The 25651-nt window shown below is 37.0% G+C and overlaps 2 protein-coding genes across 7 annotated transcripts in view; one reads left to right on the forward strand and one right to left on the reverse strand.

Moving 5' to 3' along the window:
- Positions 1-1340: 1340 nt before the first annotated feature.
- On the reverse strand, positions 1341-10112 carry LOC121297439 (RWD domain-containing protein 4-like). Of its 4 annotated transcripts, none has more exons than XR_005947171.1 (8): positions 9989-10112; positions 8164-8291; positions 7318-7398; positions 5553-5703; positions 4534-4629; positions 3153-3195; positions 3028-3030; positions 1341-2066 (listed from the first exon to the last, which is right to left on the reverse strand). XR_005947171.1 is itself a non-coding variant. In XM_041223770.1 (6 exons), exons 1-5 carry the CDS (start codon positions 10010-10012, stop codon positions 4570-4572), a joined length of 444 nt encoding a protein of 147 aa, XP_041079704.1. In that variant the 5' UTR covers positions 10013-10112; the 3' UTR covers positions 1341-3367; positions 4534-4569. The 4 variants fall into 4 exon arrangements, 1 of the variants encoding a protein (XP_041079704.1); XR_005947170.1 differs by having other exon boundaries at positions 3153-3367; XR_005947168.1 differs by having other exon boundaries at positions 1341-3030; positions 3153-3367.
- A 710-nt stretch (positions 10113-10822) lies between these two features.
- LOC121297455 (trafficking protein particle complex subunit 11) overlaps positions 10823-25651 on the forward strand; it is a 28140-nt gene continuing 13311 nt past the window's right edge. For 2 of the 3 annotated variants that reach the window (XM_041223795.1, XM_041223806.1), the window contains exons 1-17: positions 10823-10929; positions 12710-12936; positions 14977-15146; positions 15404-15474; positions 15746-15860; positions 16091-16190; positions 16813-16886; positions 19193-19289; positions 19701-19834; positions 20218-20365; positions 20916-21009; positions 21560-21639; positions 22512-22590; positions 23899-23953; positions 24166-24311; positions 24654-24715; positions 25173-25305. In XM_041223795.1, the coding sequence (XP_041079729.1) occupies positions 12733-12936; positions 14977-15146; positions 15404-15474; positions 15746-15860; positions 16091-16190; positions 16813-16886; positions 19193-19289; positions 19701-19834; positions 20218-20365; positions 20916-21009; positions 21560-21639; positions 22512-22590; positions 23899-23953; positions 24166-24311; positions 24654-24715; positions 25173-25305 (1762 nt within the window). In that variant the 5' untranslated portion in view covers positions 10823-10929; positions 12710-12732. The remainder of the gene's footprint in view (positions 10930-12709; positions 12937-14976; positions 15147-15403; positions 15475-15745; positions 15861-16090; positions 16191-16812; positions 16887-19192; positions 19290-19700; positions 19835-20217; positions 20366-20915; positions 21010-21559; positions 21640-22511; positions 22591-23898; positions 23954-24165; positions 24312-24653; positions 24716-25172; positions 25306-25651) is intronic. The other variant, XM_041223788.1, reaches the window with a different exon arrangement.

Here is a 25651-nt window from a genome sequence, read left to right on the forward strand (position 1 = left end):
AGGGTTAAGGTTGGGGGGGGGGGTTACACTACAATACAATAAAAAACGGTATGATCCTTAGGCCTATATGAATATAAGACTGAGAACAGGAGGATATGTAAAAATACATGAGGTTCCTGAGCTGCTTCACGCACTGGCAGTTCTATAGGCAGAGTACCAGGCTGCGCATTTTAATGTTCTGTACACATTTGCCAGTTCCTATACCCTGCCTCTGCTCTGAGAAGCCAGTCACTGCTGGTCTGCAGCTGCGATAGAATTGCCAGGCGAAGAATCATCTTAACACACACACATTCTAATGAAATGTGGATGTCTTGTAATATTAGAAACATTCAAACAATAGTCTTTATCTAAAGCGATACGGTACATTTACATGGTTTGTTAACTATATCCATTACTTACTGCACAATATGCCAGTTTGATGATAACAATTTATTCCAGTTCTGTGCGGTGGAAGAAGAGGTGGAGCTTTGTTGTTCCTGGGACATCTTAAAAGAATTATAGAAAGAAAATACTACTACGACTACTACTAATGTGAAGCGAAAACTTTGGTTAGTTAACAACAAGCAATTATACAAATAATAGGCTATACAAGAGGTTTACATTTACAGTGTGTTTTGCGTTCTTTCTTCTGTGTGTGTGTGGTTTGGTGCGGCTTTGCTGAGGAATAACGTGAGATTCCACCAGTTAAACGGGATCTTGACTCCTGAAATCTTGTGACACAGAAGCATGATTCCTGCTCCGGTTTACATGGGTTTGTACAGCTATATTTATTGCGAGATAGTCGACTGACCCTGCCCTTAAAGTCGCGCTGACCAAAGGACGTTCTTTTGCTGTTTCACGATGTATTCACATGACAATGTCACACAGTCATGACTGCAGAGTCGATTTTCACATGCATGTAAACCCAGCCAATGTTAACTCTGTGTAACACTGCTTTGTTTTAATGATCTAATCAGTAGTGAATCTTAGTATAACAACCTTAAAATCATCAAAACGCTTCAGCAAAAATGCTTAAGTGAATCTACTGCCTTTACTGGGTTTCAGACACGAAAACTATTACATTTGCTATCTTTATTAGTTATTTTCTGTTATTGTTAAGTTATGGGTACTGACGAAAGAGGTAAAGGCATGTTTCTTTTTATGTCCTGTTGATTTTTTTTTTTTTTTTTTTTTTAGATAGGTAGACAAAAAGTACAGATAAATAACTGTAAAGTTGTTTCAAAACAAAATGTATTGTTTGAGAAAAAAAAAATCTTAAAATTAGCAGTAACCCATTTTTTTATTTTTTATTTATTACTTCAGTTTTTAAGTAACATTAAAAAACAACCAACAGCACTTAAATAAAAAAGATGGAGAAATGTGTTGTTTTGAAAACCAACATATGCCATTTAAAAGGAAATAATCAAATCCAGGTTCTGATTCAACTGTACAGGGTTGTCACTCTGATCAATGTTATTATTCTCTGTTAAGTGAAGTATAGCATTTGGTATACCTTGTGAATATCTCTACAGTTAAAAGCAATTGGAATGGTGTTGCCCACTAATTCTGCCTATCGGAAGGCTTATTGAAACATCATGATCTGTACACAACTTCTTTTAGTTACAAAGAAGTGAACAACACATGTAACAAGTTCTAAAGTTTACTGTATAATAATTGGCAAAATGTAGATAAATAACTTACAATTTGCAGTTGGTTACATGTTTGCATTGACAGTAAAATAGTTTATCAAGGTTATGTTCTGGTAACATGGACAAAAATGACAGAATATGGAAATCCCAACAGAAACAAATCAACGAACAGGGGACTTTTTTGTAAAATATATTTAAATTTGGCAATGTAAAATTAATTTGTAAAAGTGGAGTTTTTCATTAGAAAACTTGCTTTGTTGTTATCTTCTGTTCTTTTAAATACTCAAGACTGGGAAGACTCAAGCTAAAGTCAAGCAGCACTGTATAGAACAGATCTGAGGTCCTGTCTGGTCATTGCACTTTACTTTAAAACAATAAGAAATCCACTTCACAGTCCGGAGTCTGTTAATCGTCATCTTTACCACCTGTTTTGCTTAGCTTTGCAAAGAAAAAGAAAATAACATTATACGATTGTTGTTGCTTTAAAATTCTGGAGTCTAAAGGGTTAACCAACTTTCTCAAGACTACCCCCTTATACTGTGATGTTAATTCAGGATACTCAGCTATTATGAATACAACACACAGTGTGATTGCAGCTAGACCACTGGAGTGAGTTATTAGTTACCAGGAAACAGCAAACATTTTTTCATATACAACATTGCATTTGAAATACCGGCATAACCCAAATTAAGTTTAGAAGTAAAAGGCTTTCAACACAAGACATAGAGAGGGGAGCCAGGATTAATGATGTAGGAAAACTGATTTTAAAACTTTGTTTAGCACTTATTAAACAGTTTGAAATCTCTATGAACATAGCACAAACTGCATGTGTGTAAAGATACACCTGGGCATTTGTATCAGAGCTTTTTACTTCATGATGTAATTTGACCCATTTTTTTTGAAAGGGAAATAATACACAACAAAGGCTGTTATCTTGTGCTCAGAAGTGCAGATAATGACTATTCCTAGCTTATTAACATATTTTTTTTCCTTTAACACATGGTATAAATTGCACCCAGGAGTAAACAGCATTGATACACGTCATGCTTTATCATATAGTAAGTGAACGAAGCCTATGTTTCTGATAACGCTGTTCTTAATATTCTAGCCAGCAGTCTGCAAACAGGTCTGACACAAAGCTATCAAACATGCACAGTGGGAGATTAATGCACGGAAAGGGCACAGCTATAGGAAACTATTTCCAGTCTGTCTGCCATCTCTGCAGTTAATGGATATCAGTGAAAAGTAAATCAATCATACAGTTTCACGTGACAGGTGCACACTGGCCTTTTTTCTATTGTAAACATGAAACTAGAATTTAATATCCCGCTGAATAACACTACAGAAAGTTGATACATAATTAGCAAATAAAAAATAATAAATAAAAAAAAAAACTTACATGCTATGAAGTTGTCAGGGTTGGTTGAAAGAAAGAAAAAAACAACACAACAATCATTTCAATACAAATTACTCTTTCAAGAGAGGATATATTTAATATGTCTATTGTCTGTAAAGGCAATGTACCTTGATTACATCTGCCCAGTTCCAGCCAGCTCACCCTTGTTATCTGTTGATTAAAGTACATACAAATTTAATATAAAGGGAGCAACAACTTACATTTTGTTTATAAATCGATCAAGTAGTCTTTCTTTTTCAAGACATAACATACAAATAATTGCCGGGTCTCAAATAATCGCCTGTCTCCAATACGCGCCGGGTCTCTGTCATTGCCATTGAAGCTGAGGAAGATGAGGAGGAGCTTGAGAGTAATGAAGTGACAGCAATGAAAGTGACTCTCAGGATTAATACATCATAATAATAATAATAATAATAATAATAATAATAATAGAAAACACGTAAATACATGTAATGCATATTTGTTTAATGCAGTTATTACGTTAAACGTTTTGATATATCATAATTTGATAATTTTAAGCGTGCTGAAAGTAGGCCAGATACAAACCTATTTTAACGTTTTCTGTTGCATAAAAAATGTACAAATTTGAAATTAAACAAATAATTTTTTGATAATGACACATTGATTTAAAAAAAAAAAATTGTACAAGTTTGTATTATTATTATTATTATTTATTGTGCTGTAAATGTAGTCTACACGCCTGGTTCTGATATCTACAGGCTGTCTTAGTGGATTTAATTGTTATTATTATTATTAACAATGGTAGATCTAATTAACTTTTTAAATACAAATTCATACTTCTGCTTGCTCATTTTCCAACATTTTGTACACCGTATCCTTGTTAACCAGTGCAAATAAAAAGACTGTATAATTTAGCTTTATATTTGAGGGTGTACAATACAATGTTACTTAGTTTCCACTGACACACACTATTTAAAAAAAGTTGCTGGAATGTTTAAATTGAGTTATGATGTTGCTACAAGGTTGTGTATTAGCGGCTTCTCAATGGCCGCATGAAGCATGTGAAGCTAGTGATCTAATATAAACGCCAGTCTCAAATAATCGCCACTCTGCAATACACAGCGGGTCTGCTGGCAAATACTGTAAATTAATGGCAGAGGCGTTTAATTGAAGTTTTAGGGTAATACCAGTTTGCAATCTGCGTAATAGCAGTTTGAGATTGACACAATACATTTTTTAACCCTTTAACTGAAAATGAAACAAATGAAAAATTGTTGTTTATTTCTAAGGCATTGCTTTTCTAAAGAAAGCTTTGGGGGACTAATCAGAATTGGTGTAAAATAGATCAACAGAAACCTTAAAATATAGCAACAGAAACCTTTTGTTATGTCTGGAATTTCTGGCAAATGACATGGTAGGAAGGCACAACAATAATAATAATAATAATAATAATAATAATAATAATAATAAAAAAAATGCCTTGTTTCATTAATACCATTTTTTTTTATAATTCTGAATTGTGCAAACCTGTTTTTCCTGTTAACTTCCTCTTTTGTGATTTTGTTAACTGCTCTTTTTTTCCCTTTTTCTTTGAAGAGAATTCTCACTGCTGGTTTTCAAAGTCTGCAAATAGAATAAGAGTGTTACTTTTAGAACACTTTTGATTGCCGTTTTAAAGTGTTAACTCTCGCTGCCCTTTCTGAATTGTCTAAAATATTTTTATTCAAAGATGAAAGCACCGGAATGTTTAAAAGATAATGTCAGAAATGCTCAGAGGGTTGCATTTAGGTACACATTTTGCAGTCTTTGATATCTCAAATTAGTGGTTGTTGTTTCTTGTGATTTATGTAAATGTATGTATCCACCTGTGGCAGGAAATGGCTTTGCGGTGACTCAGACCAGAAGGAAACACACACAGGTCAGGTAAGTGCAGTTTACCAAAAAAAGACAAATAACAAAAACAGTAATGAAAATACGGTCGTAAAAGAATTGTACGTCTTCTCCACTTCAGACAACCACCCAGGAGTGCAGGCAGGCAGGTATTTAGATGCGCATGTCATCTTCCAAAATAAAAAAACAGATCCTTTCAGTTTCGTTTTTAAATTAATCTCGCTCTCCACTTCAGAACACCCACCCAGAGTGCAGGCAGCTGCAGGTATTTATGCAGATGGCCATCTCCCGATTAGAAGCAAATTAATCACTTAATTAATTCAAGAGATGGCCACCTTCTGCACAGGTTTTATAATGTGGACGGGGCTTCCCATCCACGCTGCAAAACAATAACAAAACTAAAACACAGCTACGCCATCATACAATAAATAATAAACAAACAAAACACACAGCGCTTTGCCGTCATCTATAAACAAAATAAAACTCAATACAATAAACAAATACAAAATAACACTGGGGAGGAGGGGGAGCCCCTGTCTAAAAATAAACAAACAATACGATTAAACAGCAGGGCTTTCCTACCGCCCTGCTACACCACCCAACACCTAATTTCTCCAAGGAGCTTTCTTTCACAAACAAGGGGAGAGCAGACTTACCAGTGCATTGTTCACAGGATGATGGGTTTCCATAAGCTGTTGCTGGTTTTCTTTTGCCCATTCAAACAATGTATACACCATGGCAGTGCCTAGATTTGCTTCAACTTGCTCTTCTAGTTTGGAGACAATGGTCTTCTTTACCTCTGGGCAACTGGTGTATATATATAAAAAAAACAAACACACACACAAACCATCATGAACAATAAGATGGGATCCTACTGCTATTTCTAATGCAGGATGACTGGCTGATGAAGAATCGTATTCTGGTGTTCATAGCTTCCTCCTGACAGGAGGCAAACTACAAAACAATATTTCCCCTTGGCAACGTCCCTTCTGATTGACAGACTAATAGATGGAGCCTATAACCTTGCAATTTTAACAACTTTTTTGCCTGCTGTCCCACAGCGAAGTGTACCCCGGTTAATGGCGTTTAGGTTTAAATAGGTGGACAAAGTTTAGTTTTCATTTGTCGGTCCTTTGTGTAGAGTCTGATGCCGGTCCTAGGACATGAGATCCAGAGTGGTTGTACCGTTGCAGTTGTTTAGTCGGCAGGCAGATATTTTCGTCGTTTATATTTATGTGTTTTGATTCCAACCGTTTAATTATTGTCCATGTGACCTGTAATATATACACTTAGGATACAGATTTATGTTGATTTGTTGACCTGACATAACCATCGTCCAAAAGCTGATATGATGGGCCGATGTGGTGGGTTGTGGGATTCAATTGGAATGGTCTGTCTGCGAAGAAAGGTCACTGCCTTTGAAGCTAAGGTGTTTGTTCCCCGTGGCTCGTGTTGAATGGTACGTTTTCCACCAATGCTTCCTAACGGTAGTACCCAAAGGTGTCGGACAACGTTACAGAGACAAAGAAAATATTAGTGTCTTTTGAACTGGTATTAAGTGGGTACATAACGGCCTTCAGGTTCTAAAAGAACAGTTTTTTGTAAAAGTGGGTCTACCTTACCCCTCGAAGATGTCGAGGTAGATGTCCTTGTGTAAAAACTCATGTACCATATAATTCGTATTCAATCTTGAATGGAATGGAGAAATTTTTTTCCCATGTGTCTGAATTTCTTTTTAGACAGTGTTTTGAGAATGGTCAGTCTGGTCCGAACATTTTGACTGGAACAGGATTTAAGTGTGTCAGAAGGACTCCTCAAACTACAAAACAATATTTCCCCTTGGCAACGTCCCTTCTGATTGACAGACTAATAGATGGAGCCTATAACCTTGCAATTTTAACAACTTTTTTGCCTGCTGTCCCACAGCGATGTTTACAAGTTTGTGTACTCACATTCTGTTATTAAAAAAAAAGCATGCAGGGAGATTTGGGGGGCTGTTTCTGGATATGTTTCAGGCCAGGAAATATCCGGTAAGAACGCTTTTGCATCTTCTAGGTCTCCTATCTGCAAAGTTTCAAATCACTCTGAGACTTAAAGCTGGCAAATGTACAACATATGACATTATATTAATGAATCTTTTTTTTTAAATACAACATTAAAATGAGCTGTTAGGGAGCAATTCCTGGACTATCTTACCCAAAACAATGTGTGGTGAAACAGTTACCTTTTACCAGACAGCACCAGTAATAGAACGTGACTGAAAAATTCATACAATGCAACAAGGCAATTGGTTGCACCGAGACTAACCACACTTTTCAGGTGGCTGAAGGCAAGAGCGTTGCCTCATATCGAGCCGGAGATGAGGAATGTCTCTGTACATCTGTGTTATTATCACAGAAAACCCAGCCTGCTGTAACTCACCCTGTATTGAAAAGAGACCGGGCCGAGCTCTTTAAAGCAGTCATCTCCTTCAAAGATGGAATGAAGAGCTTCCAGCTCCATCTACAAGGAGAAACAGAATTTGAAATAAACAGTTATATTAAGCATGCATTTTTCATTTAAAAACAGGGTACTACACAAAGTTAAAGAAATCTGTCAAAACCACCAAGTAAGACAGCATTGTACCTGACTTGGTCATTTCACCTGGAGGGTGAAATTGTCCCCAGCCCTTCACTGGTCTATTTACTGCCATTAACCAACCAGTTGCTTCATTTCTTGACTGACATGCTTTCAGCTAGTAACATGCTTTGACCCAGAAGATACTGCCAAGGTGAAGTGACCCAGGGAGCACAAGTGTAACACATTTCCTGAGAATATGATATTTCCAGATAACATATAATGTAAATAAATGTTTTCTTGAACATGCATTTATTTTATACTGCACACTTCAGACCAGAAAACACTGATAAACAACAACATACTGAAACAATGCAGTACATTCACTTATTACCATATGTATAGGAACACAGCAGTCTGTGATGGCATTTACCTGGACAAGTCATGACAGTTTTCTTCACAATGTTTTTGCCATACTTTTCAGGAAACACATTGCTATGTCAGCTGTACCAATGCAGATTACTCAACTTATAATAATTTAGGGGAGAGGATATTTAAATGTCAGTGTCTGTCTAGTATTTAGGAAAAAAGAACAACTGTGAATATCGGGAGGAGAGCTTCATGTGTTGCCAAATTAAGAAGAGAAAAAAATTAACTTCTTGTCGTGCACATTCTAAATTATCACGCTTTTTTTTTTTTGTGTCTCGTTACCTTTCCAACACACACACGGGCAGTTCTATAGGCGGAGTACCAGGCTGAGCATCCCAATGTTCTGTACACATCTGCCAGTCCCTATACCCTGCCTCTGCTTCGAGAAGCCAGTCACTGCTGGTCTGCAGCTGCGGTAGAAGTGCCAGGTGAAGAATCCGCTTAACACACACACACTCACACACACACACACACATTATAATGAAAAGTGGATGTCTTGTAATATTGCAAACATTCAAACAAAAAGTCTTTATTTAAAATGATACTGTACATTTATGTTGTTTGTTAATTATATCCATTACTTATTGCACAATATGTCAACTGATGCTAACAATTCATTCCAGTTCTGTGACGTCGAAGAAGAGGTGGAGCTCTGTTGTTCTTGGGACATCATGATCACCAGGGAGGGTCTCTTTGACTGCAAGGCCATGTTCAGGGCCCTTCTCCGTTCCAGGGTTAATTTGGGGCACGCCCATAAGGAGTCCACTAGCGACATGATGGCCTTTGTAGACCAGTGGGCTCTGGGTGGCGTGCTCCGTGCCACCCCCCCTTGTTCTGGGAATTTAATTTGCAGACCTTCTATCTGGCTTTTTTGTTTAATTAGTTAAATGTCTATCTATTTAGCATCCTCTTTTACGAGGATGCTAATTTGAATTTTTTTCTACAGCCATCACTTCACAGCTGGAGTAGTTCAGTCCATTTTTAGGCATTTAAATAGGGCTACTGAAATGACACGCTTTTTGGAGCTCCTCAGTTATCACTGTAAAAACTATTAAAAACAGTGGTTTAAACTTTTTTTTTTTTATTTTTCACATCTTTTTATAATTTGACTACTACTAACAATAATGTTTATACAAACATTAATAACAGACTATACAAGAGGTTTACATTTGCACGTCTTTGCATTCTTTCTTGTCTATGTGTGGTTTGGTACGTCTTTGCTGAGGAATAACGTGAAAGTCCGACACTTAAATGGGATTTTGACTGCTGAAATCTCGTAAGACACAAGCACAATTACTGCTCCTGTTCACACAGGTTTTTACTGCTATTTTCATTGTGAGGAAGCGATTGACAGTGTCCTTCAAGTCCCGCTGACCATAGGATGTGCTTTTGCCGTTTCACGATGTATTCGCGTGACAACGTCACACAGTCATGACTGTAGAGTCGATTTTCACGTGCATGTAAACCCAGCCGAGTCCAAAGTTGTCAAAGCTCTGTGGCCAAGGCGGAGGCTATATCAAGAGAATTCAGAACCCCCAAAGGTCCAAATGATGTGAATTCTACAGACAATAAAGTCTGTTGTAAATGTTGTATTCTAGTAGCTATCAATTAGGTTTCCATATTAAGAAATTCCATAAAAAAACATAATTTGGAATTGACAGTCGAATGATATCATGTTTAGTTTTGTTCTTTTTTTATATGAAGCTTCTGTCTAATTTGAGAGGCGAGTACTGGCAAATCAAGGCATTTGCTAAATTGCTTGCTATGTTTTTGATTCGTATTTGTTTTAACTTATATTTAGTCTTTACATGCTGGGTTCGGGATACTATGGAATTTAACACCAAAGCTGTGTAACTTGTTTACTAGGCTCACATAAATAATAAATTATTACACAGCAAGAGTCAAGGTACGTTTTGTGACAATCTGTATAAATCAATACAGTCTTTCTGCAATGTCTTTTTGTATTCCAAATTAAACGTATTTTCCAAATAAATGTGTGTTTCACTATCCACTCTCATTACAAGCACAATGAAAACAAATGTCAAAACTCAACATACATCTCACGCGTGTTACCTGATCTTATCAAAATTTAAGTGCAGTAACGTACCTCTTGATCATCGTTGGCTGTCATGTTTTGTACAAACCCCCAAGGCTCACAGTGCACTAGATTTATTTAAAGTTGAAATGCTTCAGCTCAGACTCCGCACATGCAGCTAGCACCCTGCCAGTCATGTCGGCGGTCAACTTTGACCCCCACCCTCGGACCTCCTCTAAAATGATGTCACGGCCCTGTTCTCGTGATCTGGGTGGAATGGAATATTTAAAAAAAAGAAGGTTCTGATTCAGTGGGAATGAGGGAAGTGACGAGTTCATGTTTTGTTTACCTGGGAGGGGTAATGAATAGATGAAGTGTTGTGTGCAAATACATTAATGTACTTTTCAAGAATTGTAGCTAACAGTGACCAATACATTTTGAATGTATTTATGTTATACATTAAGTTATGATAAAAAGGCACAAACTTAAAACACACGCTATAAAGCCGCCCCCCATGAGCATGGAGTGAGAAACGACATCACCTGCACAATAACTTGCAAGTTTGCTTATTTATAGGGTAATAATGTGTGTGTGTGTGCGTGCGTACCACTCCCTCCTCCTCCTTGGGAATGGGCACAGCCCTCAGACTGTCACTTGTCGTTTACTACTTGATGTTAAAGGTCACATGACAGCCCTGTTGGAAGGAGCATGATTGGATTGTGGATTGGCTCGACACGGTGCGTTCACGTAGATCATTCTGCGCAGATAATGTGCAAAATCTGACCAATTTAGCCAATGAGCTAAGAATCATCTCCATGAACGCACCCATTGGCTAAATTGATCAGAATATGCGCAGAATGATCTCCGTAAACTCAACCTCCTCAGTCTGATTTGCCAACTGCAGTGTCAATCAGCGTTTTGGGTTCAGCTTCCTGGGTCGTGTCGTTGGAAAACTGACTGTCTACTTATTGGATCTGCGGATGAGGACGGAAAATCACATAAAGAAAAACCCAGTAAGTACAGAATGTGCACTGTACTGGATTTTGTACTTAATAGTATATCTTAATAGCTACAGTTAATCACGATGTGATATGGAACTGTGTAATGCAATGCAAGTAAATGTCCAGTTCAATAATTAATGTTCTTCGCCATGGCAAGAACTAGCTGTAAACGAGAGCTTTTATTTATATATTAAGAAAACGGGATGCTTACGATAAGACAACGATTACTATTTGTTGTATATGTGTCTGTTCTTGAATATTACATCTCTAAAGTACAAAAATACGATTGAAGATGCATGGCCTTGCATTTTTTTTTTTTTTTTACTGTGAAAGAAACACTGTAAACAATGCAACTGCAAAGGATATTTTGGGGGGCTGTTTCTGGATATGTTTCAGGCCAGGAAATATCCAGTAGGAACGCTTTTGCATCTTCTAGGTAGAATATTCTTATCCACGAACTTTCAAATAATTCTGAGACTTAAAGCAGGCAAATTTACAACATGTGAAATTATATTATGAAAACATATTTATGACTTGCTATCAGAATTTCAGAAGGAGGCTGGAATCCAACAGTTTGTTGTTACAAAAATAAAATAATAACAGTAAAAAAACACACACACAGCATTAAAATGAGCTGTTAGGGAGCAATTCCTGGACTATCTTACCCAAAACAATGTGTGGTGAAACAGTTACCTTTCACCAGACAGCACCGGTAATAGAACGTGACTGAAATAATCATATAATGCAGCTGTGTACCAAATATTAAGGCAATTGGTTGTACTGAGACTAGCCCCACTTTTCAGGTGGTTGAAGGCAAGAGCGTTGGCTCATATCGAGCTAGAGATGGGGAATGTCTCTGTACAACGGTGTTATTATCCCAGAAAACCCAACCCACTGTAACTCACCTTGTATTGAAAAGAGATCAGGCTGAGCGCTTTAAAGCAGTCGTCTCCTTCCAGCTCCATCCACAAGGAGAAATACAATTCCCATTGAATTAGGGCAGAGTGTGTTTCCTAAGGACACATTTAAAGTGATAGGGCTCAAATGTGCAATTTTGAAATAAATAGTTATATTAAGCATGTATTTCTATTTAAAAAAAAAAATATTAACTAGCTATTGATTTTATATATAAATTATGCTAAAATTGATGCTTGTGCATTTAGTTTGTATCATAAAATAGTACCTAATATTTCAAAATAATTATATTGAAAAATAGATACTGACCAATACAAGTCAATACTTTACAGGTAATTACAGCACCTTACAGTTATATTGTCTGTGTTTTGTGAAAACCAGAATGTGACATCCAGCATACAACTTTATTAGTTGTGATCATTATTATTGCACTGTGACATTTTATAGGTAAGTGTTCCATCAGCCAGCTTTAGAACAAAGTGAGGGGGTGGGGGTAGTTCTCATACTTCCCTAGAACATCTAAGTCTCTAGAATGCCAAGGACAATGAGTGCCTTGAAGTTCCATATTTATTTACTATAGGTTTTACTTCTTCAACAAGAAAAACGAGATTTTTTTCCATTTTTTGACTACTAATTTCTCATGTCTTACAGTGATAAGTGTCTAGATCTGTACAGAAACATAGTTTTAAACAATTGGGATAGCTTTCCCAAAAAGTTTGGTCCTATATAGACAGTCACGGTTGTTGCTGTGCCCATTATTCTAATTTGACAGGAGCAACTACTAGGATACATTGGGTTAGATTATAAATAATATAGCCCATATTATGCAAGTGTGCAATACTATCTATATATATATATATATATATATGCATTTCAGATTCTGCTCCTGATCCAGGGAAGATGAGTCCAACACAGTGGGATCTGCCTCCAGAGTTGTGCTGTCGGCCCATGGCCTTTGTGGCCCTGACAGGTCTTGACATGGTGTACAACGCCGTGCACAGGGCTATCTGGGATGCATTCTGTGCCAACCGCAGAGCTGACAGGGTCCCCATTTCCTTTAAAGTCCTTCCTGGGGACCATGAGTATCCAAAATGCAGAACTAAGGTAAAGGAGTTATTCTTCAGAAAACAAATGATTTTATTTGCCTATTTTTAGGTTCAGTGCTGGCCAGGTTTCAGGTAGCTGATAGCTCCCGGAACTGTGTCCTATCCTCGACTGTCTGTCTCTGCACAATTTTCAAGTGTCTTCTTATTCTAGCCTCTATTCTGCTCTTGAAATGAATTGGGTTAGCAATCAGGGGGGATTTGCTCAGGGCTGCTCACTCTTATCACAGTCTTATTTTTAATACAGTGGTTCATGGATACACCAACATATAGTTTCTAGACCTAATGGTTTTTTACTTTCCTTTTCCAAATTCACCGCCACTCCAACTGCTAATATCTCATAAACCATTTCAGTTAGGAACTTCATATTTTCAGTGCTTTGGAAACTCCTTGGATGTTATTGAGAGGGGCACGAGAACTGCCAGACTGTATACAGCAAGGATAGGTTACGTGTTTTCAGGGTATTGGTGCAGAAAAAGTAAATCAGTCAAAAGCACCATTTCACTTTTAATTTGTAGTTCCCAACAATCTTAGATGAAATGTAGAAAAAAAAAGTCAATACCTATCTTACAGTAAGAGAAATAAGTCGCCAAAGTAAAAATGTTCTTCTTTTTCTCCCAACTTATTTTTTTGAAGAACCCAAGGAGTTTTATCCATGACAGTTAACTTCTTTTGTCAAAACAGAAATATACTAAGCGGTCAGCTGACGGCACACGCTTCGGAGGACAGCGCGTGTTCGTTTTTGCCGCTCCCAAGTCAGCACAGGGGTGGTAGCTGTGAGCCGAGCATAAATAAATAGTAATTGGCCATTTCAAATTGGGAGAAAAAAAATAAAATAAATTGGCAATGACTAAATTTAAAAAAAAAAAAAAAAAAAAAAAAAAAAAACACAGAAATATACTAGAACACACTTATTGTGATGTCTATATCATTTATATTAAATGATTTATTTCTGTTTTAAAATTGAACGAGAATTATAAATTATAAATTGTATTTATTTTTTTTGTAAATACAGTATAATCGTAAATCTCGAAAAACTACTCGCTTCTAAATCTTTTGTAGTCATTTTTGTATTACTTTAGTATAAATACATGTTAATTTGGATTCATATGTTGTTTTTATCTGACTTTATGTGAACGAAAAGACACACATTTGCCCATTTTCCCATTGGAAATAGTGATATTTTGAAATATCACTGTCCTGGTCACAAAAACAAAGTTTGTGGGGAATAATAGCCATTTTCTATACTTTTGAGGCATAATCAATTAGGAAATAACACTTACTACCCAGGAACAAAAAAAAAAAAAAAAGATTACACAGTGTTATTTACAAAATCTTGTTCATGTAAAAACTATACCTTTACTGCTGTACTACTTTCAAATGTTGTAAAATGGAAGGACAAACTTTGGCGTGAAAGCTAGAGCATCTGCATTAAGCTGATTTGGAAGCATTGGGTTCGATTCCCACACAGGGTTTAAAAAATAATTAGAAATGCGAAAAGACGCCAAGTTATCAAAAGTGCCCAGCCATATATGTGGAGATATTGGCTTCTTACTCGATTTGCAATTGTAGGCCTGTTCTGTGATTCACTTAGACAAGTCTGATTGTGGGTATCGTGCAAGATAATGAACCCATTCGAAACCATTGGAGGTAGTTTCTTTCTATAAACCCAGCATGCTAAATGACCAGAACATCGACCTCTTGCCTTACATTGAACTCATGTAACTTTTAAAGTTTCTGTAAGGAGACCGTATACTTTGCTTTATTTCTTAATGTTTTGTACACAACTGTTTTGTTATTATTTTTTAATAAAGGTGCATCACTGGTTCTGTCCAGTAAAATTCAACCTTTCCTTTCTGTAATGTTCAAACAATTTAATCTAAGAAAATATTTATAATTGGTGTTGGACTTATCAGGGATACAGATCTTTTTCACATATCAGTTGTACTTCAAGTTTATGGACCATTTGGTCTGATATGACATTACACTTTGACACCCTGGTGTGGGATTTCTAATTTTAAGTATGTTTTATGTTTTTTAGAGGACATCCTACGAATGGTACATCCCCAAAGGAATTCTTAAAACTGGTTGGATGAACAAGCACTTGAACCTGGTGCCTGCACTAGTGGTGGTCTTCTATGAGCTTGACTGGGATGAGGTGCAGTGGAAAGAGAAGCAATCTGAGTGTGCAACCAAAGTGGAAATAGTCAGGTATATATGTTCTAATCAAAATAGGGTTAATGTGTGAATACGCTCTGTTTAATTTCATATTCCTCTGGATTTATTAAGTTAGTTAATTTAGTGATTTGGTGACATTATGATTAAATATTTCATCGCCAAGTCATATTACTGACTAGCCATTAGTAGAAGGGAGCCTGGGTACATATATACAGTATATAAAATATGGCAAAGGATTTTGTGTAGAAAAGACAATTCGCCTTTTAAATCATTAAACTTTTTATTTCTAGGACAAGTTTACAGGGAAGAAACACAAAGGTAGCAGTGGTATTAATTCAGAAGAAAACACCTCTGCCCCCAGGTAATTTTAACCAAGGAGTGGCATATTTGTTGCAAACCCATGTTTGGAAATTAGTTTGAGTTGTGTAGTGTAACGGAGATAACACTTGTCTTTTGTACGATAAAGTTGAGCCAGATAGTAATTTTCTCTGAATATCTTTTTAATATATAATACATGCACATATTGGCTTGGCTCCATGAGATGTGTAATACACTGCGTTTTTAGCTTTCCGCCATTGTTCTGTACCTCCCATAAAGACCAGTTATCTGTGTCCTTTCCTTGGTGTCAATAGGTGAGGACCTGATTGCCTCTGAAAGGGCAGCAGCTCTATGTAATGCCTGTGATCTCTCAGGAAAGTCTCTTTTTGTCCTTCCACACACTGATCATCTTGTGGGTTACATTATTAGGTGAGCTGCACAAGTTTTTTGGGTCTCCCCCCGAAGCACGTGGAAAATGTAGATGTGAAAGTACATTTTGCAATGCGCCATTAAGTCACTTTGTGTTTAGGTATGCACATCCTGCATCCCCCACACTGTTAAAGTGTGTATATTTCGGGGTGTTTTGCTTATAACCACAGAAATTAAGCAGGCGTTCCCTGTTTCCTTTTTCTGACTTGCCTTCAATTGTTTCTTTGCAGATTAGAGAACGCTTTCTACGAACATGCGCAGACCTATTACTATACTGAACTAAGGAGGGTGAAATCGCATAAAGAATTTCTGAATAAAACAACTCACCAGGTCACTACAAGACAAGTTTGAATACAGTTACCTGAATTTAACCCTGTACATTCAGTTATATTGCATTTTCTTCTTGCCATTCTTCTTTTGTATGTTGTCTGTAACTATCTGTCTAGATTTTAAACTGTTTGAGTTAATGATTCAACACTGATTAAGCCGGAAATAACCAAAGTATTGCTAACGCTGTGAAGTGGCAGCAGTGTCAACACTTACTGAAACCGTACCGTGTATATGGATCACTTTGTGCCATGTATAGCATTTAAAGTTCAAACAGTTTCTCAATGGAACCAATTCATTTGAACATCATGGGGGTGTCATATACACGATAGACTGGTTTCAGAAATGCTCATTTAATTGACTGCATAGTCAGCTCTATGTACATAGCTAAGGGTTTAAAGATCTTAGTCAATTCTAACATGTCCTGCCATGCATGCTGCTCTTTTAGAGTAAGCCACGCTTTTCTACAGCTTGCATGAAGGCATTATCTTTGTATATCTCTCCTGTAAATGGAGCAAAGCCCACACAGTGGACACAGGGAGCCTGGTTTATTGTAGCTATGCAGAGAAAAGTTCTTGTTGGGGTGTATTTTATTTTTTGTTTAATCAAAACTTTTGCATTGCAGCTTTTGTTTGTCAGACATCAGTTCAAGATAGCATTCTTCAGCGAACTCAAGCAGGATACACAAAATGCACTTAAGTAAGGACCTTCTCAATTAAACTTTGCTAATAATTCATAAGATAGAAGATTCTAAATATACAGAGATCGATAGATACAGTAGATAAAAACTGTATAGGGGTGGGCAACGATATGAACATTTGTGTCGATATCAGACACGTGTTTCAATATCGATAATATCGAAGTCTTCCAAAGCACAGAAAAATATAATTCAAATTCAATATGAAATATATAGACTAACACACATGGAAAGCAATAACTTACTTTAACTTAGTAGTGCTTTGCTTCACAAAAAACATGGATAAAAACAAGGTTGTCTTATATTGTTTTAGTATTCCATCATCAGCCACCTCAAACCGAAATATTTCTATACTTCACTGCGCACAGACTTTGGGGTTGTTCATTTTCTAGCCAATCTGGAAATAATTTAATCTTCATCTGCTCTGTGTGTAAATGCTGACTCATGACACCTCTAAAAGTATTAAGTATGGTGTCATGCTGAATTTTGCATTGTTTTGAGATGTGTGTTGATGTTTTTAAAGTACATCTCATAATACTTAAAGTTCACATTTTAAAAGTACAGTAATAGCGTAAATGACATGAACAAAATGCAATGAACCACTGACGCAAGGATTTATCTCCAAATAATGCCAGTAGTGCTTATTGCAGCATACAAATAGGGTTTGGTACCTAAACGCCAACTAATGGAATAAAATGGTTAAGTAATACTTTAGTATGTGGTATTTGCCTAAGAGACTGACAGTGATTGATATCTATAGGGTTTGTTGTATCTTAATATAAAATAAACTTGATTATGTACAGGTAGTGGACAAAAAAATGGAAACACCAAGGTAAAGTCACTTAATAGGGCGCTGGGCCACCACGTGCGACCAGTACGGCCTGTATGCGCCGTGGCATAGAGTCTACCAGCCTCTGGAATTCTGCAGGAGGGATGCGGCACCATTCTTCCACGAGAGAGTCAATCAACTCACCCCTGGTTGATGGAGGGGGAAAACACTATCTCGGACGTCGTTCCAAAACATCCCATAAATGCTCGATTGGGTTCAGATCTGGTGACTGAGAAAGCCACACATGACATATGGGTAACGTCGGTGTCATACTCATCAAACTATTGGCCGACCACCCGTGCTTTATGGATGGGAGCATTGTCATCCTGGAAGACACCGCCCCGGCAGGAAAGAAATCCTGTAACATGGGGTGAAGATGATCACTCAGTACCATTAAGAAGCGATTAGCATTGACCTTACATTCAAAGGGAATGAGAGCACCCAAACCATGCCAGGAAAATGCGCCCCACAAATTTACGGAACCACCAGAACCCATCACTATTGGAACCAAGCACTCAGGGCTGTAGAGTTCTTTAGGTTGGCGCCACACGTGCACTTGTCCATTTGTCGAGAACATGGTGAAGGGTGATTCATCTGACTTCTCGTTAGTCCATTGCCTGTGCTCTTTGCACCACTGGACTTGCAAACGTGCATTGCCAGGTGTGATGAGCGGTTTGTGCACTGCAACCCGACTATGGTATCTCGCTCTGTGGAGCTCTTGGCAGACCGTTTTTGATGAAACTGGCTGCTTGCGCCCCAGGTTGAAATTTGCAATCAATTGATCCTGGAGTATGCTCTTCCGCCCACTGTTGCCCTTTTGCTGATGATGTTCCATGCTGACATCAGCTTAGACACCGTTTGCTCGTGAAACATCAGCAAGTTGAGCTGTCTTGGTCACTGAAGCTTCTGCCAAACACGCCCCAACAATCACCCCTCTTTCACAGTCACTGAGGTCTCCTCTTGTAACCATGCTAGTCATAGCCAGTCCAGCATTTTTATACATGACCCTAAGCATGCTGGGATGTTACTTGCTTAATTAACGCATGAGCCACACCTGTGTGAAAGCCCTTGCTTTCAATATACTTGGTGTCCCTCATTTACCCAGGTGTTTCCATTTTTTTGTCCACTACCTGTATTTTTAGCAGTATTAGCAAAAAAAAAGTATGTCTCTGCGAGTGTATGTGAATTTATTTTTTAATCCCTCGATACCGCGATATGGAAATTATCGATATCAAAAAATATCGATATCATGACAAAGTAGCGATATTGGTCCCCACCCCTGATTTTATATATATATATATATACTTAGCTATATATGTATATATATACTTACCTAGATAGTATTTTTATAGGAATGCTGTATTATATGTACAGTGTATGTTTGTTATTGTAATGTACATAATTTTTTAATATGTTTTTTGTCAGAAAAGAATAATGTGACCCGTCCGCCTTAATTTTCTTTCCATTGTATTTTAATAGATATTACAGAACTGCGTATAACCTAGTGCATGAGCTGAGAGCCCACGAGACCAACATGCTGGAGATAAAGAATATGGCTGGGTTTATTAACTACAAGGTGAGTGAAGCAAGATTAATTCCTCCAGTTGGCGAAAGCTCCCTTTTTTTTAGTACTGTACAATACAGACTAGCATAAGCATTACCAACCTTTGTGAAAGTTAAAAAAAAGTGTATAACTAGTTACAGACAGGCACATTACATAATATAATATTATCATATGTATTTTACTTTAACAAAATTGTTGCATTTTGGTGTAAATACATAAATAAAATCTGGTCCATTGAGTTAAAGAGTAAAGTCATTTACTCTACCCTCCCTCCAAAGGAAATGGTCCCAAGACCATGTTTCCACAGGCATTTGTAAAACAAGACATAAGTCTGTAAAATCGGTACTCTTATTATTTGAAAGTTATAAGTAGTATACAATATGTGTGGTAAATCATCTTTATAATGATTTTTTTCTATATCAGATATGCAGGCTCTGTTTCCAGCACAACACTCCCTTGGATGCCATCGCCCAGTTTCGGAAGCACATTGACCTCTGCAAGAAAAAGATCGGGAGTGCCGAGCTTGCCTTTGAACATGCTGCTTGGATGTCCAAACAGTAAGTCGAGATGCATGTCACTTGCAAAATGCCCATTGTAACTAACATGGCACAGGTCATTTTTAAGAGGGTCAGGCTGTAGGTCTTCAAAGGTTACTAACCACTGTAACGCTATTCTATAATGCTAACGTGGAATGTCCCAGGCTGTGGTTCATGCTTGAAGTGACGAAATTGTACTAAATCTAAATATGTACTTTGGTTTGTCAGTGGGAATGTATTCAGGATCCATCCAAGAATGTACAGTCAGGAGGTAGGCGCTCAAATGAAACACCTCACATTATTATTGACTTTTAATATAATAAGAAAAAATTTTGATGGAGCTAGACTTGGGTATTAAGCCACTTTGGATATTTAGAAACAACACTTGTTTGTACTTTCTGCAGGTTCCAGTCGTTTGGTGATTTGTTTGATGAAGCTATAAAGCTGGGTCTAACAGCTATCCAGACTCAAAACCCTGGCTTCTACTATCAGCAGGCTGCTTACTATGCACAGGAGCGGAAGCAGCTGGCTAACCAGCTCTGCAGCCACGATGTAAGTCACAGTGCTTGTGGTGGTGAAGGTGCTTACTGTTATGTTGTCACACCAGACTTCAGTAGGGAAGAATAAAGTTTCAGTGCTAATAATAACGTAATGCATACATATAACAGATATATGTTCAGAGGTGCTGTTATACAAGCAGTTTTACAGTGTGTGTGTATATATATATATATATATATATATATATATATATATATATATATATATATATATATATATATATATATATGCAGTACTATTTGGATTGTCTTGTTTTTTCTAATCATGAGTAAAGTGTGTTACATTCTTAATCGCAAGTGGCGCCGAATTAATGATTTTACCATACTAACATGTTAAAAGACCAAGTCATTTCTTTGAATGTGCATTAAATTGGTATAACACAGAGTAAAATTAGACTGCAGTTTAACACTGCAACTAAAACTATCGACTTATACTTGCAGTCAGATTGTTATGATTCTCTGGTAGCACAGTTAGTAAAGGTATAGTAAAGCTAGCTTGTAGTGATTGGTAAAGGATTCTTTATTTATTTTATTTTTTTTTGTAGCCGTCCATCAACTACCCCAGTCCTGACCCTCTAGAGACTTCCAATGGATCACTCGATTTCTATGGACAAAGACCATGGAGACAGGGACACCAAAGTAGGTAGAAATGTGATTAATTGAAATGCTGAGCCAATTACATTGTAGACAGGTTTAAATGTATTCTTTTGCAAGACTTGGAAGTATAATGTTTGTGAAACAAATTGCTAAGACAATTGCAAATGAACCATTATACTGGAGTCTGGTATTTGTGCCACTAGATGTCAGCATAGGTAAAGAAACAAATAATAAAAGAAAATGCTCTTGAGGCATGTAAATAGCATTTTTTATAGAAGTCAGTTCCATAGAGAAGCAAGAATATTGTGATGATCATAAATTAATTAACTATTTGGCATATTGTGATAGCAGGAACCTTGGTGGTAGGCATGACTGGAAGAGCAAGATAAATACATCTCCTTACAATTTTATTATTATCGGGAATCTTACAAACTTTAATTTAATAAACAATACGAAATTATTATTTTATATTACATATTTACCTGTACTGTAATAAAGATAAGTGATACTTATAAATATTGAGCTGAGGCAAGACAATAGACACAGACTAGGCTCCCCCATTGTTTTATGGATTTTAAATTAAATTTTGCAGGTATTGATCCCCCAGACCCCGAGAAGGAAAAAGGAGGTATACTTGCTCTCCAACGTAAAGAAAGAGACGTTCTCCACTCTGTAAGTATTCCTAGTTCATCTGTTTTTTTATACTCCAGTCTGACAGTGTTTTTGAAAGGTTTTACAAAACTAGAACCAAACAGCTTAAGTAATATTCAACATCTTTAAGAGTTTTTTGCTTCTCAATTTTGTAACAGTTACGTAGAATGTTCTCCTAAATCAAGACTGGAGTAAATACGTTGAAATTGTGGCCCAAAGTATTTGGGAATGGGTATTACTCAAGTAACATAAACAATACACCTCATCGTTTCATAGCATATTTTTTGTATTTACTTAGTTGTTATAAATATGTTACTGATTTCTGATTCTCTTCTCTTATTTGAATTGGCTCCTATGTAGTACTGACTTTTTTGTATCTTATGTAACAGAATTGCACTCACTTTGTTCATTCGCCCCTTTAAAAACTTAAACCCCACACAGAAATTGTAGGTTTAGGCTGATGCGCACTTTTAATAATACAAAAACAAAACCCCTAGCTCTTCTGAGCTCTTGATAAACAATTTCAGGTCCCTGACTAACTTGAAGGATGGCTAAGCTGTTTTACCTGACTTACAAACAAACACTTTTTACACAGTTTTAACCAAAACAGTATTGTTTCACACAAGACATTTTGTTTTCTTCCCAGCTCCCTGGTGATCTCTGTAATGGAGCTGCAAGCTCTGTTTTTATATTTCCCAATTGACACCAATTATCTTGTTTGGGAACAGCCACATTCTCGCACGTTTTTTGGCAGGGAGGATTTTTAACCCCCTCCCTGCCTTGCTACACTTAACTACTCTTATCTGTAATGTGATATTTTGTAACAACTGTAAGTCACCCTGGATAAGGGCGTCTGCTAAGAAACAACTAATAAATAATAAATGTTCTTTCAGGAACTCATAATTGCTCTCCTAAGTAATGCTGTAGCTCAGTTCAAGAAGTATAAGTGTCCACGAATGAAGAGCCACTTGAGTAAGTATCTTCCTATATAAAAGTTAATTAAAGTGGATAACACCGAATAACATTTTTTATTTTTTTGTTTCCTGGGTAGTAAGTGTTATTTCCTAATTGCTTATGCCTCCAAAAGTATAGAAAATGGCTATTATTCCCCACAAACTTTGCTTTTGTGACCAGGACAGTGATATTTTGAAATGTACCTATTTTCCAGAACATTCCAGATAGATTCAGTGCTGAGTAAACTTGGAGTAACTTCTAGAACTTTCCAGTAATATAAATAGTAGTATAAATACAGGGGCCTTAAGCCCACCAGTTCAGTTTAGTTCCAGCTGTCTAAGTGGATACATATCTGCATTTTTCTGGGAGGTCATAGGAGACTTCAAAATGGTGGCATTCCTGATGGGTCTCCAAGGCGGTTTTACCAAGTTTCCCTGCTGTCTTTGCCTTTGGGACAGCAGGGACACCAAGGCGCACTACCACAGGCGGGACTGGCCACAGCGGACCGAGTTCTCTGTGGGAAGGAACAACGTCAAGTGGGAGCCACTGGTGGACCCCCGGAAGGTGCTGATGCCACCACTGCACATCAAATTGGGCCTTATGAAACAATTTGTCAGAGCTCTAGATAAGGAGTCAGCAGCCTTCAAGTACCTTCAAGACTTCTTCCCTAAGCTGTCTGAGGCAAAGGTCAAAGCCGGTGTCTTTGTTGGACCACAGATAAAGAAGATCCTGGAGTGCAGTGAATTCCCCAAGAAGCTCAATAGTAAGGAGAAAGTGGCTTGGAACAGCTTTGTCGCAGTGGTTCGGGGCTTCCTGGGCAATCACAAGGCTGAAAACTATGTGGAGCTGGTTGAGACTCTGGTGAAGAACTACGGCACAATGGGCTGTAGGATGTCCCTCAAAGTCCATATCCTTGATGCTCATCTTGATACATTCAAGGAGAACATGGGAGCGTACTCGGAGGAGCAAGGCGAGCGCTTCCACCAGGATATAATGGACTTTGAACGCCGCTACCAAGGACAGTATAACGAGTATTTACAGTATAATCATAAATCTTGAAAAACTACTCACTTCTAAATCTTTTGTAGTCATTTTTGTATTACTTTAGTATAAATACATGTTAATTTGGATTCATATGTTGTTTTCTCATTGGAAATAGGTACATTTCAAAATATCACTGTCCTGGTCACAAAAGCAAAGTTTGTGGGGAATAATAGCCATTTTCTATACTTTTGAGGCATAAGCAATTAGGAAACAAAAATTGTGTTACATAGTGTAATTTTTTACCTTTTACATTTTGAAAGGTATTTTTATTTTTTTCTTCAGTGGTACAGATGGGTGAAGAATACTTTCATGCAAAAGACTATACTAAGGCATTGAAGTAAGTTGATTCGTTTGGGTTTCGTTAATAGTTACTGTACGGACAACAAAAGTGTTACAGTGGGGTAAAAACTGCATTTCTAAAACTAGAATTTGTAGCTTAAACAGTTAAACCTTTTCAGTAAATGGTGGTTTACCACCTACACATTTTGAATAAAAAGCATTTAGCATAATATTTCTGTTTCTTTTCAATAATCTTTCTTTTTTTCCAAGATTGCTAGACTATGTGATGTGTGACTACCGCACAGAACGGTGGTGGACTCTGTTGACTTCCATCCTGACCACAGCTCTCAAGTGTTCCTATCTGATGGGACAGGTGAAAGACTACATCACCTACTCTTTTGAGCTCATCGGCAGGGGTATCCTTTGTTTGGGACTGCAGACAATAAGGCTTGTTATGTTAGTTTTTTTGTTATGTTTTACTTAAGCAGTAATGCTAACAAATGCTTTTTTTTTATCCCCTTTGTAAAAATGACGATTAAGCTAATTATACAAATGCATATTTAATACAGAGCATGTAAACTGTATCTGTTTCTGAGTTGGAGCCCCTGAGTGACACTTAGTTATTCCAGTTTCAATCGCAGTCTTCTTTACAAGCATGTTCTAAATTGCATGTTTTTTCATGCCTTTGTGGATCGGAAGAAGGGTGTTTTGAAATGTAACTGTCTGTTATTGTTTGGTTTCCTTTACTTAAAACCCAGCTTCCACCCTTCGAGAGGTCCAGAAATCTCGAATTGAAAAAAATGTAATAAAAGTGTTGATGGTACCAACTTTTTTTTTTTTTTTAAAAAAAAAATATATATATATATATATCCTATTAATATATATCTATTCTTATATATATATATATATATATATATATATATATATATATATATTTTTTTTTTTTTTTTTTTTTTTTAATGCGATATTGTAAAACAATCCCTGAATATTAGTTCACATTAGTGCTGTCCAGGAATTATTTTTTTTTTTTTTAATTAGTTGGCAAATCTAATCTGACATAAACATCTGTGACTGTATTGTGAAAAATGTATATGGGGAGGCATTATGACATCTTCATATTGTCATAACTGTGCCTTCAATTCTAGCTGTAGTCAATGCAACTTTTAGAAATCTAGAAAGGTTTCTTCACTCACAATTTTTCCTCTCTACTCAGGATACATCTGCCTATAATACACATTACCATAACACTAGTTAAGACTTCCTCTATTTCTCTACAGAACGAGTGCCCTGACCCGGAGCCGGACTGTGATTCGTCCTCTGTGAAAGCAGCACAGAACCTCTGGGCGGATCGTGTTTCTCTAGCAGGAAGCAATGACTTCATCATTGAAGTGCAGGATTACGTACCTTTTGGTGAGCAGGGCTGTGTTTTAACCCAAAAATGCACGGGGTAATTTGCATATTTACAAATTCTTTCTCATTAAATGAGGCACTTTAGTCCAGAGGTTAAATTTCAGGGCTTGTAACCAGAAGGTTACTGGTTCAAATCCCACCCCTGCCACTGACTGACACATTGTGTGACCCTGAGCAAGTCACTTAAGCTCCTTGTGCTCCATCCTGCGGATGAGATATTAAATCAATGTCCTATTGTAAGTGACTCTGCATATAATGCACAGTTCACAGCCTACTTCTGTGGTGCACTATGAAATGTGCTATATAAAAATAAAGATATTATTACGTAAACATTTCAACACATTTT

Source organism: Polyodon spathula, chromosome 2 (genome assembly GCF_017654505.1).
Source record: "Polyodon spathula isolate WHYD16114869_AA chromosome 2, ASM1765450v1, whole genome shotgun sequence".
In the NCBI taxonomy this organism is placed as follows: domain Eukaryota; kingdom Metazoa; phylum Chordata; class Actinopteri; order Acipenseriformes; family Polyodontidae; genus Polyodon; species Polyodon spathula.